Source organism: Struthio camelus, chromosome 14 (assembly GCF_040807025.1).
Source record: "Struthio camelus isolate bStrCam1 chromosome 14, bStrCam1.hap1, whole genome shotgun sequence".
Taxonomy (NCBI): Eukaryota; Metazoa; Chordata; class Aves; order Struthioniformes; family Struthionidae; genus Struthio; species Struthio camelus.
Genome location: NC_090955.1, coordinates 20,237,061 through 20,252,912, shown reverse-complemented (window position 1 = coordinate 20,252,912; position 15,852 = coordinate 20,237,061). Strand labels below are relative to the sequence as shown.

Here is a 15,852-nt window from a genome sequence, read left to right as displayed (position 1 = left end):
AAGCATCCTAAGAAACTGAGCATAGCTCTTATGCTGTCATTAAAGCAAGCTCCTTTTCCATATCCAGTTCAGAATTATGCTCAATGTGACTTTCTGAAATAATGATTGGAAAATGGGATCCAGCTCTCAAATTTATAGCCTGCAGCACCAAAATGGAAAGGTTCAGAATCAAAGTGCATGCAGTATTCAGATTGCCTGCTCCTTAACTAGCATTTCCGGCTAAGACGGTCGTTCTTGAAGTAAGCCATTAAAAGATCAAAACAAATCTAGTTGTATACAAATGTGAGAAGGAATCATAAGTTGCTAATCAGCTTCAGAAAGTCTGCCATCACCTAATATGACATAACTGAAACCCCAACATGTTTGAGGCCCCATTTGGTTACATTATGCTGTATGTTGACAGCTGTGGACAATTGCAAGGCTCACAGCTCCCAAGGGCAGGCTCTCCCAGTTGCAGCTGGTGTCACTGGAAAATGCAGTCATGTTACTGAAGTTCTTTCAGGAAATTTAAATAAATAGTACAGGGCACAAGAAAATACATTGTAACATGCTGATTTTTCTGAAGCCTTTAGTTATGTATTAAAAAAAGTAAAAATGGTTGTTATTGGGCTTCTGCTCCAAAAATATTTGATGTGAATTTGAAATATTTAGTAAAAGAAACAAACATCCAGGAAAAACAAAAAAAAAGAAAAAAAAAAAAAGCCCAAAACGAAAACAATATTCTGTACCAAAGCAGCAGTGAACATGATGAAAATGTGTAAATTGATATTGGGCAGTGAGTTTGTTTTTATTAGATAAAAGTAGTCTGGATATCTCAAAGTATATTTACTAGTCCAATTTGGAAGATCTTATCAAAAAGATGGCCAAATGAGGAAGCAGGAGCAGGCTGCACATGACTTGTAAAGAATCTGTTTCCCTGCTAATACAAAGCATCAGTTTGAGTTGTGAGCCTTTCTCAGGCCCACGAAGAGCCATCTGATTGCTGCCATTTTTGGATCATGAATCCCCTGCTTCTGCTACCTTTAGATTCACATTGTTCAGGGTGTCTTCATCTACAAAAGACAGCTATCTAGTATAGCTATTGTATAACTGTATGAACAATGTATCCTATAACTTGAGTCCTGTCTGCATTCATAAACCTTTGAGGGGGCTCATCACTTCATATAAGTTACCCGGAGAGGTATTGTGCAGACAACGGAAATGAGTTCAACTGTGAAAACAAACAAGCAAAAAACCTTAACAACTTGCTACTTATAATGGCGATCTAACCATATTTAAACAAGTGGTCTGAGTTACGCTGGAGATGCAGCTTGGTATTAGTTAAATAAAAATCTCTATTTAATAAATGGCAATGGCCTTTTAGGCTCTCATCAGTTTTATTTTGTGAAATTCCAACTCTCACTTATCTCTGGTTTTGATCTAGACGTTTGTTAAAACATTACCTAGGATTTAAACCTTTTGTTTAAGTCAGCTCATCATATTTGATCTTCTTGATCAAATTGTGTCAACTCCTAAAAGTATGGATGCTTTCTAGATAAAGGGAGAAGATTGCCTCGCTGCAACATTGTGCTATGATTTTTGTGCCATTTACATCTCATGTTTTAGCAGTACTTTATTGAAGGTAGGAAAATAGGGATGAGAAATTGGGAGAGCAGACAGGTGTTAACCTGATGTTAAAGAAGTCTGTATTGATACTGCTGCTGTCCTGCTGATGCATATAACTGAAATGCACTGCTATTTGCTTTAAGATCTTGGAATACTTTCCTTAAGACTATCTGTGTTAATTTCAGTGTCTCGGGCATGTTCCTGTTACAACAAATTACATTTTTCTATCTTCCTTATTCTCCAAAACTTTTCAACTATATGACAGATTATTTTCTTAGCTTTATATAGCGGTTAATATTTAGCGTTTAAACTGCATGCAACTGCATGTAGATGCTGTGTTTGTTTAGCAGCTTACACGTTTCCTCATATTCCAGCTGTGAGCATACCCTACCCTCTTGAAAATGAAGTCAGGTTAATTCTTTCAGTGGAATTCCATCCACACAGCTTGTAAGGAATACATAGCAATTTTGCTAATATGCCAATTTCATTTGGTAAAATGTGTTGATTTAATGCATGACAGTATTGTTTATCTTGGGCCTCCCTTCTGATACTATAGTCTGATACTATAGCAGGAACCATGTCAGGAAAGCTAATAGCACTGCTTTTAAATACAGGTGAATTCTGAGAATAAGTATGATAACCAAATCAGTATCAATTATACTATGAAAACAAATATTCAGATTGCATATGAGTCATATGTTTTCTTTTCACTTTATTATAATGCTGTAAATATTATCCCAATAAAGGAACATGACAGTAATTGAAAAAAGTGGGGCTTCTTAACAGGCCAAACTGTATATATAAAATGAATAAAAAGCATCATTATTCTTTTTAGTATTTATGAAAATGAGTAACAAAATTGTATTTAACATTTCTGTCCAAAAATACCAATGTTTTAATGTTAAGCTTAATGCACTACATTTAAAATAACAGTTGTAACAGGAGCATAATTATTGTCATAGGAGTAGCATAAAACAGTCACGCTAATGCTATGTGTCAAACAGTCCAGAGAGTAACAGAAAGGAAGGGGAACAGCAGCAGTTGATTTGATTTACAGTTGCAGTTAAATGTAACCTCTGTAGATTCTATGAAAATGATAAATTCTGCATATCGGCACTCAATCACAGGTCTGGAAGAACTCCACTAAACTTTATGATGACTTTTGAGCATTAACATGTTGTTTTAAGTTTAGTTTTACTACTGTGTCTGTAGTGGATTATATGGCTTTATATCTATCTCATTAAAACCATGAAGGACAATTAAAAAGATGGAATAAGTATAGTTTATTAGATAAAGAACAGTAGGAAAACTAATTATCTGAAGGGTTTGTGCTTCCAGCAGGGGAGAAGAATTATTTATGGAAGTGGACATACATGTGGGCGTACAAAGAAATACTTGCAAAAAAAGAATTCTGAGTGGAGAATCATATTTTAGTTTGATAGATCTTACAGCGGAAAAGAGATGACTAGAGGATCAGTTCTTACCTGCTTTGTTCTATAAAAGTGCACTCTTAATATGTCTGTCCCAGTCCTATAAATGTTTATGCAGAGGGCTAGCCTGAAACATGTGATCAGTGCTATTTGATGTTACAACTATTCAGGGTCTATCATAACTGCAAGTCATCAAGTTTAAAGGATATATCAGAAATTGTTCTATAAGCACACAAGAGAAGAAAGAATATTTTAATGAAACAGAGAATGTTTTACTATTTGATGTGTACTGTTGATTTAGGTTCTTCTAAACATGTTCTCTGAGAAAAAAGGTAAGAAGTAGAGTTATCTGATTGTTGCAGTGTTAACCAAATTCTCAGTTATTCAGGCAGTGGAGGTACGCAAATGAGGTCACTGATCCATGCAGCTCACGGTTTGAACATTTCTGACAAGCCATTTCTGTGACGATGATAGTACTCACAAAGTAAGCTCAAATCTTCCAGTTAATTCAGAATAAATCTGCGAATTGTCCCATTGATTTCACTGAGGTGGCCAAATCTGGCCCCCAGTATACATCATTATATTATTTTAATTGATTCTTATACATTTTCAAAATGTTTAAAAACATCAGCTATTTAAACTAACTCAGTCTCTTTAGTTTTGTAGCTTGATGCAGTCTTTATAGTGTTAGCCATACCACTTTTCTGTTTAGTTTCCTTTTTTTTTTTAAGTCAATATTTCTTTGTTGTTTTTCAGTATACCTGATCCTGTTTGATTTTACTAGTATGCCAATTGTCAGTAATATGCTTAGAATATAACAGGTCGTGTAACTCTCTGTTAGTTCCTGTGAGATTTATGAAGCGCATGCAAAGTTAACTTCGTAAGAATTTAAGTTTCACATTGAGTTTTCTCACGATCCCACAAAGGATTTTCAGTTTACTGAACCTCCTTCTGGCTTGTACACTTTGAACTGCAGAGCTTTCAAGCAAAGATTCTGTTACTGTGTTTGTTAAAGACGGTGAGCAAGGTGCTGGCTCCCGGCTCGGCTGAACAACCTGTGTGCCAGGGTGAGAGCCCAGGATCTACTTCTGTTCTAGCTAGAAATAGTAAGACTTGGAAGGCTGGGACTATTGTGAGCCCTTTGTCTTTAGCCTAAGCTTGTACATAAAAAGTAGAGAGCATCTTTTGTGTAAAAGTGGAGAAGACCTTAAACATCTCTGGTATGTCCAGTTCTAGCTGACTTGCTTTCTGAAGCTCAGTGGAATTAAATGAAGATCTCTTACTGATGTTTCTGAGTTTTGAATAGGACTCCACTTAGGAAAATTTGGGAGAAACTCCAAAGCAACCCCAATAATATACAAATGGATTTCAGTGATTTCAGTGTGCTACCACTGAAGAAGTGGATTATAGGCTGAAATTAATGACACAAACTACACTTCTCGTTCTTTTTTATGCCCACGTGTAAGATTTGTGTTTCTGTAATGTTGCTCACTTTAAGTGTTGCAGGGTAGCAACACAAAATTAAAGCCCTATTAGGAGGGAAGAGAATTTCTGTTGTATTTGTATGCTTATTTGCATAATGAAACATTTGAAACTATCCTTAATAGGTTAAGAAGACAGAAAAGATGACAGGTGGTGAAGAGTTTGGGGTTTTATTTTAACAAGGTAAAAAGAATTGGATTGATGAAACTGATATGTGTATATATACATATATGTATGTACATATAGGTAGTGTGTGTGTGTACATATATATAATATAAACACTTAACAGAAATCATAGGTGATACTACTTTTGTGAGTAGTTGGAGATGTTTATGTCTGCCGTAGATATTTGTAATTAAAACCTGGGGAATGTGAGCTCAGTAATACCTAGATGATGAGAGTTTTTCACTGACTGTAATTGTATTCTATCTTAGTAATTTTTCTGTGAGCTGATCAACTGATACAATTGTAAGGATTGGGTTTTTTTGTTTTTTTTTTGACAGCTTGTATCAGTTCACAATAGTCTACTTACATGTTCCCAGTAAATATAATAACAGAAAATATTTTGTGAAAAATAAGAGATTAAACCACTTAGAAAACTGAAAAAAACCCCGCTAATATGTCTTAACTGAAAGACACCATCTATTTTTTGTGTTATCTCAAAACAGGTAAATCATTCTCTTTTCGACATCAGGGAGGGTTTGATGGTGACTTGAATGGGATTAGGATATGTCTTTTAAAAGTTCTTTAGTAAATATTTCCCTTCATTGGAACTAAACAAGTAATAGAAAAATTATCATCAAGATATGGTTATTTAGGTAATCTCATGAATATCAGAACAGCTTTTCTTTTTCTTTTTTTTTTTTTTCCCACTCCTTTAATTTTCTGTATAGTTCATCCAGGTCTAACCTTGGAGCCAGCTGGAGGATCCCGCTCCCAATTTGAGCAGTATGGGGCTAAATTGTACTCATATACATTAGTTATCAGTATTGAACTTCAAAATAGCTAAGTGATTCCATGTACCTTTATTTGTTTGATTTCATACCGGATCATTTTGTGGGTATCAAGAGGATCATCACTGGCAGGAACCACCTTTTCGCTGGATATTTTTGCACGAATCACTGTAATAGGGAAGAAAGTTTAAATGCAAATAAGCACATGCCTGATCTTCCAAGCAATGGCTAAAATTACATTTTTCCTTTAAAAAAAAAAATTATTTTGATAGATTTCTTAGCACTGTTTTTTATGCTTTAGCTAGTGTTTTTTAAAGCTTGTTATTATAAGAACATCAGAGTTAGCTACTGAAAATAAAAACACATGGGCTGCCTATGATGCAAATACTTATTTTTGACAGAAATATATCCCGTTGCTCAGACGTTTTCTGGCATTAAAGATTTAGGGCCAAAAGTTCAAAAAGTCTCCGTGCCATCCTTGAGTTAACACGTTCATGACTAAGCTAGAGCAAGGCTGCTGAGCTCTTGAGGTTCTTGTTGCTTATGGCTATGGATGCTTATATTGTGGAAATCTGAATTAAGTAACCACTGAATTTTGATAAATATTGTATGTCAAAATCTTTGAAAGACCTGAGTCCCTTAATATTTGATAAGATACCAGTCATAATCAGTGAGCAAAGGAAAGGGGAACTTCTGTTGATGACATGACAAACTATCAGTTAAATAGATTTAAAGTCCACACTCAGACCATGCCAGGCAAGATAGAATCATCACTTTTATAGATGAAATTAGAAGAGAAGAAATGGATAAGTTCATTTATTCACTTTCCTGACACCATAGATTTTTAGCATTACTATTGTCAAAAGGTATCATCAGTTGGATTAAACTCTAAAAATGAATTGTTCGCTTTTTTGGCACCTTCCATTTATTTCCTGTCTTTACACATGGAAAGTAAGAAATTTTATGACGGAAGAAATAGTTTGTGCTCCTGTCTGTGCTTGTTCTAGTCATCTGTCCTAAATACACTATTTAAAAAAAAAAAATACCTGGAACATTAGGCAGAGAGAATAATAGGGTTCCAAGAATATGGTACATTATACTGAGGCCAAAACTTTTCAGCAGACTTCTACCCCCAAAAAGTATTTAGCTTCCTGGTTTTTTTCCTCTTCTGGATGGCTGCTATTTCAACTCCTCTGCAGAGGCTGTATTTGTTAGAACAAAGAATAATTTATATGGGGAGATGGTGGAGAAGGCCTTGGCAATTAACAGTCCAATACCCTTTCAGCTGAAAGTCTACCTCACTGTGATACAGAGATGGATCTGTGCAAGCATTTTTGCCTTTCCTGAAGGGAACAGTTGCATTCACTTTCTCTGTCCTAGGTATGCCACTTTATGCAAGTAAGATAGTGACCAGAAATTATTCTTCAGTGTGAAAATAACTTACAGACACCTTCCCATTGTTTTTATTTTTCATACTGAAATAAATTGTTATTTTAAAATTAGTATGAGACAGGCATGATGGTTGGAAGGAACCTCCAAAAGTCTAGTGCAAGCCCTTGCTCAGAGCAGGACCAACTCGAATCAGGTTCCTCAGGGCTGTGTCCAGCTGAGTTTTGACAATCTTCCAAGGATGGAGACTGTAGTCTCTCTGGGGTCCTGTTCCAGTGTTTGACCACCCTCATGCTGAGACCCTCATACTTTTTACTCACTAAGAAAAATCCAGCCGATGTGCAGGAAAACCATTTGGCATCAAAATCATGCTTTTCCCCAAAAAGCGTATTTATTTGATAAATAGGCTTCCCAACAATCCTATCGAAAGTAAAGGAATAAGAGACTCAGATTGTAATTATTTTTACAGCCAAAGAGAGGTCAGCTTTATCTAATAACAGGCAAATTTCATTTCCTCACTTATTAGCAGAGCACACTAGACGTAATAATCAACATGATGCAGATGCCTGCAGCTTCAAAGCTTGAGCCCTTTGTCTTTTGGCACAATGTTCCTTGCACCCAAGCCATTCAAAGTCTTTTAAAGGAGCATTTTAGACTTATGGGTTAGATTGAAAGGAAAGAGTTCTTTTAAGTATGAACAGCAAATTGTCATTCAGATGGTAAGTGTATAATCATATGCAGATGTGTTAAATTCCCACAAATTAACAGTGCTTCTTAAGTGCTTTGATCTAATTCCAGATAAAAATTGTTGTGGATTGTATATGCTATACTGCTGGAAAGGTCAAATTAGAATCATGTTTTGTTCTGCTTTGCTTTCCTTTGCATCAGTATTTCTTGAAAAAGGTTTTCCCATTAAAGAGTTCATTCAATATAGAAAATTGGGGTGGGACAACAGTTAGGAACTAGCTCCATCGTTTTCTTAATACTGTAACATGTTTTATATGCAGGAAATCTTTTCCTGCTTACTCAATAGAAACATATGTAGGACAATTAAGCCTAGTTTTCCCCTTGTGTTTAATGCTGAAATATTACTCATTTTCAGTTTTTTATTAAACTCTACTGTTACTGTCAGGAACATTACAGATGATCCATAATAGCTCAAAGGGTCTCCATGGAGTTATATATGGCTGAAAGTGTAACGGTTTGGTTTTTGTCATTAAGAGATCTTTCTCTGGATGTGTAGAAAAAAATGAAAACTATTTTTATATTGTGTGTGTGTTTCATTCGTTTGTTTAAGAGAGAGCTTCCAGATGGTGAAGGAAGTCCAATTTCAGATTTTTTTTTTTTAGGACAATAAATTTTTTATCTTAAAGAATGTCTAGAGCTTTGGTTATTTGGGTTTTTCTTTTCTCCTTTCTTGAAATCAAATTTAGATGCACACAAATCATTCTGGGCCTTTTAGTCCTCCTTGTTTTTCTTTTTTCTGTTCTTCAAATTATTTTTTTCAATCAGTGTCGTCTAGCTGTCTCTTAAAACCTCTTATTCATGTGGTTGCTTCTGTTTTTAACCACAAGCACTTCCTGATTTAGCATTCTTTGGCTTAGCCATCTCCCTCTCTTTGCTCGTGGTTCAGAGAGTGGTTATAACACAGGATTCCTCCTAGTCTGCACTTCTTTTCAAGAAATGGTTTCAGCTATACCATTGCTGGCTTGGCTTCTCCTCTGTTAGGCTGAGAACAACCCCTGGTTGTTTAGTGTAATAGGGTCGTTTTACCTAACAGACAGTTATTGGTTCCATATGAAGAATTTGCATATATGAAAAATATATGCATAGCCTTCATATTCTAAGATCATTAATTCAGTCTGCCTCAAACTCATTCTGCATTAAAAAATATATAATGTATTTTGAAAAACAGTTGCTGTCTAATATTTCAGTAGTAAAATGTAGCCTTTCTGTAGTACTTACATGTTTTGTGAGTCATACATTTTGAATCATGGTACAAAAGTACCATGAAATTAATATAATTCATTTTATGTATAATATATATGCACATTATATATTCTAATATAAGAATATAATAAATATATGTGAATATGAAATTAAAATAATATATCAGAGCAAAATCACACTGGAAGTTATTAGCTCCCAGTCCTATGCTAAGTCTACAGCATCAGGTTTCTGCCTCTCTGAGCAACTGCAGCTTTGCTGACTAGTGTCATAGCATGTTGCAGAAGGATAATGCTCTATTTAGCAGATCACCTTGGCGTTACTGGACATTTTTTATTAGAAATGTTAAGAATATTTTTGTTCCTTCTTCCCTGAAAAACAATAATGAATGCCTCTCTTCTACAATGCTTCTAAACCGTATTTCCTCTATTGCATCACAGAGAATAAAAATACTACTTTCCAAAGTCCAAATCCTAATTTGGTTTTCTGTTAAATTTCAATTAACCCATTTGGCCCATTGATTTAATTGCTGGTCTTGAGAGACTGATAGGTAGGCATTTTTACACGTAAATGTTATAAGCATCATCAACAACAACAAAAGGTAATTTTGAACTAGATAAAGGACATAATTTGTTTAGTATAACATCTGCTATATTTGGGTTTAAACAGTTATGAAGAAAGTCCGAGGCTAATAGGCTTTTAATAGACCTTTTATATACACTAAAAGTAGAAAGTTAGGTATTAGCCATGTTTATCTTCCCTAAACCTGTATGGTTTCTCTCTGAAGTTAGCTACAGTAATTATTTGCATGTACATAAAGCATATCATTACACTGTGTACTAGAACAGATTTTTATGATCACTAGGAAGTACTTATACTGGGGGCTGTTTTTAAAAGAAGTGTTGCTGTTGTATTAGTCCTAACACATTGTATTGTATGCAAATACGAGCATCTTTTGTATACCTGGGGAAGAGGACAGCAGAATTTGAGAAGTATACTGAAGGCCTCGTGCCAAGTCACAGACAGAGATGGAATCGGAATATAGCAAATTCTTGTCCCTTGTCCACTAAAACTCATGTGTTCCCAGAAGCAGTATCCTTTCAGGCTTTCTGAGTTACTTTAGGCATTAACAAAGGGAAAATAGTGAAGAATTACTCTCATTATTAGAAGTTAGCATTATTAAATAACATACTCCTTGTGATTTTTTTCGTAGGAGTATTGTACTTCTACAAGTTTTAAGATGGTAATGTTTGGCCTTTTTCTTTAACTAACTGGTCACACTGCTATAAATAGTTAATGTATCAAGACAGGCAACTATACTCAACAATAAGTATATCGGCCTTATTACTTCTTCAAAAAAGGAAACCAAGCTAAAATTTAATCTCTAGATTAACTTTATTATTCGAGGAAACAGGAGGTAGGGGAAAGGCAAAAACTAATGGATAATTTGGGAAGATCTTTTCTTCCCAAAAGCTCTTCACTTACAGCAAAGTTATAATGAAGAATACTTAGGTAGGAAAATATTTAAGCTGTTACTGGACATAAAAGCAGAAATCATATTTGCTTATTAGTTTTCTCAGTTTAAATATATGCAATTAAAAGTAAATAAGCTATAAATAGAAATAAAACTATTGGTAAGAAGGGGAATGCATTCTAAAAATGGAAAGATTAGGGAGGCATATGCTTGGAGCTTTGAGAATCTCTTATCATCTATTTGGACTCTGAAAACCCTCAAGCTACTCCCTGAACAAAGTTGTCAAGTGTGTTAAGATCATAGTACCATGAGAAGTACAAACTAGTATTAAGCTGTTGTTTTATTTTAGTTGGGCTTAGTTCAGTATTTTTGCTTCTAGTGTTCAGTTTCTGTCGCAAGAAGAATACTTCACTGTCTTTTAAAAAAATATTTTTATAAAGGCAATTGGAGTAGCAGTAGACATACTCCCTGTAATGATAAAAAGATCCCTTGAACTAGAGAAAAGGCAGCCAGACTCTTCTCAGATGTGAGCAGTGATAGGGCAAGAGACAACAGACACAAGTTGCAGCTAGAAGAATTTTAACTAGATTTTTACAGAAAAAAAAAATCACCATGAGTTGTTGCACAAAGGATTGTCTAGACAGGCTTATATAAACAAAGATTTATTTGTGGGGCTCATAGCTGATGGCCTGGGGAGGATGTGTGCCTCAGGATCTCGAAGGCATGCGTCCTCCCCATGCATCCCCTCCAATGCAGCAGCATGTTGTCCCCTCCGTAGTACTTTTCCCATAGTAGCTGTAAGATTTTCATAAGGGCCTGCAGAAATTCCTTCCTGCTTGTGATGTTGTTAGCACTAATGGAAGCATGTTTTGATCAAGGGCAGATGTTGCATGTTGATTGGTTTTTAAGCTTTGTGTATGCATATTATTTGGGTAATATTTATTTAAATGACTGTTATCTAATTTTATTTGCTAAGTTTTATTTTTCTTTAATATAAACTAAAACCTACAGAACAAGGGATAAGAAGAAGGGGTGAGTCTTGTGCCCATGAAAATTGCTTCTCATAAGAACCTGTCATAACAGCAGCAGGAGGGTTTGCAGGTGGAAGGCCATAAGAGTGACAGCACAAGAACAACGGCATAAGAACAACTGGGGAAAATGCTGCATCTGTGTTTCTGGAAGAACACTGTCACAGCAGCTTGGGTGGAAGTGTCAAGAGCTTCAAGTGGAAGGCAGGCTGCAGGATTGCAGATGCTCTTGGCGGAGGTTGAGGCACTTAAAACACTATGCAGCAGAAGGCAATCATTTGAGCAGGCCCCCTAGAGAGGTTGTGGAGTCTCTATCGTTAGAGATGTTCTAAATTTGACTGGATAAGGCCATGAGCAACTTGGTCTGGTTGGATCCGCTTTGAGCAGGAGGTTAGACTAGATGACTTCTAGAGGTCCCTCAATTATTCTATGATTTTAAGTATTGATCAACTAAGACTGCAACACTAAGGGTGCCCTTATACATGAGGTAGTAAAGACTGTCAATTCTAATTCCTGCCGAGCTATTTATTTGTTTCTTAGAATTAGAAGAGAGTTGTGTATCATGCATCCAGTTTGAAATATTAACTGCACTACTTATGCAAAGTGGAATTTTTATTAAACCAGTGATGTAATGCCTAGGATTCATTAACGAATATGGTTTTGGTTAGAGAGTTGCAGCTCAAAGCAAAAACCTATAGTGAAGGAGGTCCATTCCTTCAGCCGTAAGTGGGTTGGTGAATAGAAGGGTAAGGTAGTCTAGGCTGGGATGTCTTAACTGCATTCTTTTTTTAAATGAGGGCTAAATCTTTTCCATTAGCCTTGCAAAAGGTTCTGAGGCCTATGGACAAAGAGGTGCAGTAGCCTCCAGTTCACTTAAGTTTTGACTAAACTTACAGACTATGGCATAGCTGTCTGAAGAGGGATTTAACACTAAGATTTAATCTTCACTTTTAAAATGTATTAAAGGAAAGTGTATTACATATCATACAAGTTTATAGTCAGAATCAGATAAAAAAAACAAGTAGGAAAAGAAAAAGGTAAGTCACCAACAAGTTACAAACAAGGCTTGTAAGGCAGCAATAATGATTCATGCAGCTCTTTTTTTTCTTACATTTAATTGCCTCAGATTGCATATGGAAGATGAATAACTGAACCTATTTCTACAAGATGTGTACTTATTATATTTTAAATGCATCAAAAGCCAGATTTTAAAAAATAATTAACACAGACTGGTTAGAAGTTTAGTCCTTTCCTTTAATTACCTAAAATACGAGGAGTGATTTCTGAACAACTATTTCTGCGTATTTCTTTAAAACGTCTGACGGTTCAACCAAGCCGTTGCCAGATGCTATTGCTCTTGTGGGGCCAAGGAACAAGTGGCTCAAGGAGAGGGGTCTGAATGAAAGTGTATTGTTCCCCAGGTGGGTTGAGGACAGAATCACAGATAGGTACGAGAATAAAAAGAAGAAAGTGTCTAAACATGCAAAAGGGAAAACAGAAGTGTTTTTCTGAATTGATACAGCAGACGGAGTAGGCAGTATGAAATAAAGCGCAACTGTGGATATTAGATTGTACATAATTTTGAAGGGTCCTACATATTCAAATTGAGCTTTCATATACAGAAATATGTCTTCTCACAAAAATGAAAACATTCACATACATAATAATGCAGATTTTTTCTGCTTGCACTTCTGTTAAAAGAGTTCTTAAAACTTCTATTTATCCTCAGATATTTAACTTTTTGTCCTCTTTGAGATGCAGTAGCTTAAAACACAACTTGCCACATACGTATCTCCAATTCCTAGAGGATTGCACCTGGAATATGGATCAAGGGGATATGAAAAAGTAACAATGGCAGGATCATCATCCACAGTGATCTCAAGTTTATTCAAAACTTGATGTTTCAAATAAAAAATCCTTTTCAAAAGTCCTTTTTTTTTATCTGAAGCCTGTATAGAAACAGTTTAATCTCAGAGAAAAATGAGAGAGGTTTGTTCTCCTGGAATTTGCCTCGTTGTAAACTCTTCTCATGAGGTTGTGCATCTGCAGATTCAGTTCTGGATCTCCTAAACTCAGGAGAATTTTTAAGCGTTTATTTAATTAAATCAATGTACCTGACTCGAGAACTAATGTTACTTGCTGATATTGATTATTTTCAAAGGCATATATATGCTATGCTTTTTTCTGGTAGTATTTGGGGGGAGAAAAGCATGTTGTTAAATTAAAAGGAAACATTGCTTGGTCTACTGTATTTAAATGCAAAAAATAACTAACAGGACAATATAGCCCCTTTCTGTGGCTATAAGGGTTTAAAAAAATCTGATTTGATCATGGACAATATTCCAGTTCTCTTGTGATTTTAAAGTTCCAGAAGTGGTCTGACATATGAAATCCAGCAGGCTATTAAATACATCCAAAGGAAGTACATACCAGTACCACAGAAACAGCAATCATTTTTATTCAGTTGCTGGTGTTCATAAACCTTAGCAGCTCTGTAGTTCTAACTGTAGGCTAGTATAAAACATGGCTGGAATATGAGAGTGTCTTTACTGGGCCTTAGATTTATATGCACACTGAAAGCATTCATCAAAACCATTCACGAAAATAGAGTCCAGCTTGCTTGTTGAAGCTGTAAAGGTCAAGTTTCTAGGTCCAGCAATCTAAAATAACTGCAAAGTAAACCAGGAAACAACTACAATGAATCTGGGCTTTGCAGGCTATATCGGGTTGCTATGTGAAATGTCTTTTCTTGTTGCTATGATGATATGCTTGTGTTACTTGCGTTACTTTTTCCTCCTTTTTGACATCTCCATTCTTCATTATGAATGGTGGAGGGCGGAAGGGCTTCTTATGAAGCACTAATAAAACTGCAGTTATGCCCTTTGCAAACCATGGAATGAGGGTTATCTTCATACTTAGTTGGATGTGTTGAAGTAAAAATTTATAGAAGAATCGTCAGTTTAAATTGTTGTCCTAGTGGTTATTCTTATTGGTGCTAAGACAAGTTTACATTATATGATAAATATATGCTTATCTATTCTTAAAAATAGAGACGCCTCATTTAAATTATCTACAGAAGACTTTCCTTAGTTGTGTATGCCTTTATTTATTTTGCAATATTATATGTCTGAAACATTGAATATTTATGGATTTACTAATCAATGACGTAATTCTGATGATTTTTCTTTGAATATTGGAATAAATTACTTAGTACACTTTGGTAGAGCCGCTCGTTACATTAGAGCTAGAAGTTAGAATTACATTACATTATTAGAAATACATTAGAATCCAGAAGTTAGTCTTTTTACAAAGCTTTGCAACGAACTCATAGATGAGTCTCTTCAGTGTTTACCCAAAGGTTAAGAAAGAAAGGTGTTTTTGAACACCCTGTCACTATTTCTTTATTAGCGATCAGCACATTCCTGGACCAGCTCCTTCCTTGTGGTATACAAGTACTCACATATTTGTATTCTGTAAGAGAAGAACGGGGACAGATCTGGTAATGAGATTTTTACCAGCGTCCTCCTTCAGCTTTGGGGATGGATTAATTTGGTGGATCAAATGTACGAGACTGGAAAGGAAAGGAAGTACGAAATCACAGAAGGGACTATATTTTCCATCTTGTATTATTCCTTCTTGTATTATTCTTTCTTGTAACCAAAGGCCTGCTCCAGATGGAATTCCTGTGTTCACAGGAGTGTGGCCAGCATACACAGTCGTACACAATTACAGGTCAGGTTTGCTTCCACTCAGTGCCAATTTAAATCAGACATGAATCTGTAACTGGCCAAGAATTTAAATGTGAGAGAATTTAAATGCAAGCTGTCTAAAAGTTGGCAAGTGAAACTAGCCTTATCTACCATATTCACCTACGCTCAAGTTATGATAAAATACTGGTAGGAATCCTAACATAAATGTCTTGAAGTCTGAAGACAGAGCTGAGACACGCTATTTGATTTACCTTCTTTGTGTTTAAATGCTATGGGTATCGTACCCAGCATATCACGGTCCAATCCTACAAACTCTTGATCTCATGAAGAGTAGATTGGTGTGTAATACTACCAAAACTGCTGGAGGGACCCAAGAACACAGTTTTGGATACTTGGGTTCCATGTGTACAGATATGTGACAAAAGCAGTTGCATATATTCTTTGCCTTTGAAACTAGAGGAATGATATGCTCAACTCTTCTTGCGCAGAGGGAAAAGAGACAACAGGCAAGGAAACCTCAAAAGGAAAAAGAGGAAATCTGCATAGAATTTGCCACCACAGACAGAAATTAGTGAACTTTCTTTAAATCAGAGCTTAGAAGATGTGCTTGGATGGAACAGGTAGACTAGCTAGCTTGGATAGAATTCTCAGTATAACAGTGTCCGAATCAAATGTATGAAAGGATGTAAAAGTCTTACTCCACCCTTCAAAGCAACTGTTCTATCTGTACAGTATTACCACTTTTCTAATGTAACTTGGCCATATTTTTTAACTTGAGCTAAACTATTCAGTTATATGATAGACTTGTCTGCCAAACTCACTTGTTATAAAGCT

At 35.6% G+C, this 15,852-nt stretch overlaps 2 protein-coding genes across 2 annotated transcripts in view; one reads left to right on the top strand and one right to left on the bottom strand.

The window, feature by feature from the left end:
- Positions 1-15,852, top strand: part of SYN2 (synapsin II) — a 193,473-nt gene that overhangs the window by 98,911 nt on the left and 78,710 nt on the right. The gene's annotated exons all lie outside the window — the stretch shown is intronic.
- The window catches only part of TIMP4 (TIMP metallopeptidase inhibitor 4), a 32,553-nt gene that overhangs the window by 4,987 nt on the left and 11,714 nt on the right, over positions 1-15,852 (bottom strand). Inside the window, exon 2 of the mRNA XM_009688142.2 lies at positions 5,541-5,638. Within this exon, the coding sequence (XP_009686437.1) occupies positions 5,541-5,638 (98 nt within the window). The remainder of the gene's footprint in view (positions 1-5,540; positions 5,639-15,852) is intronic.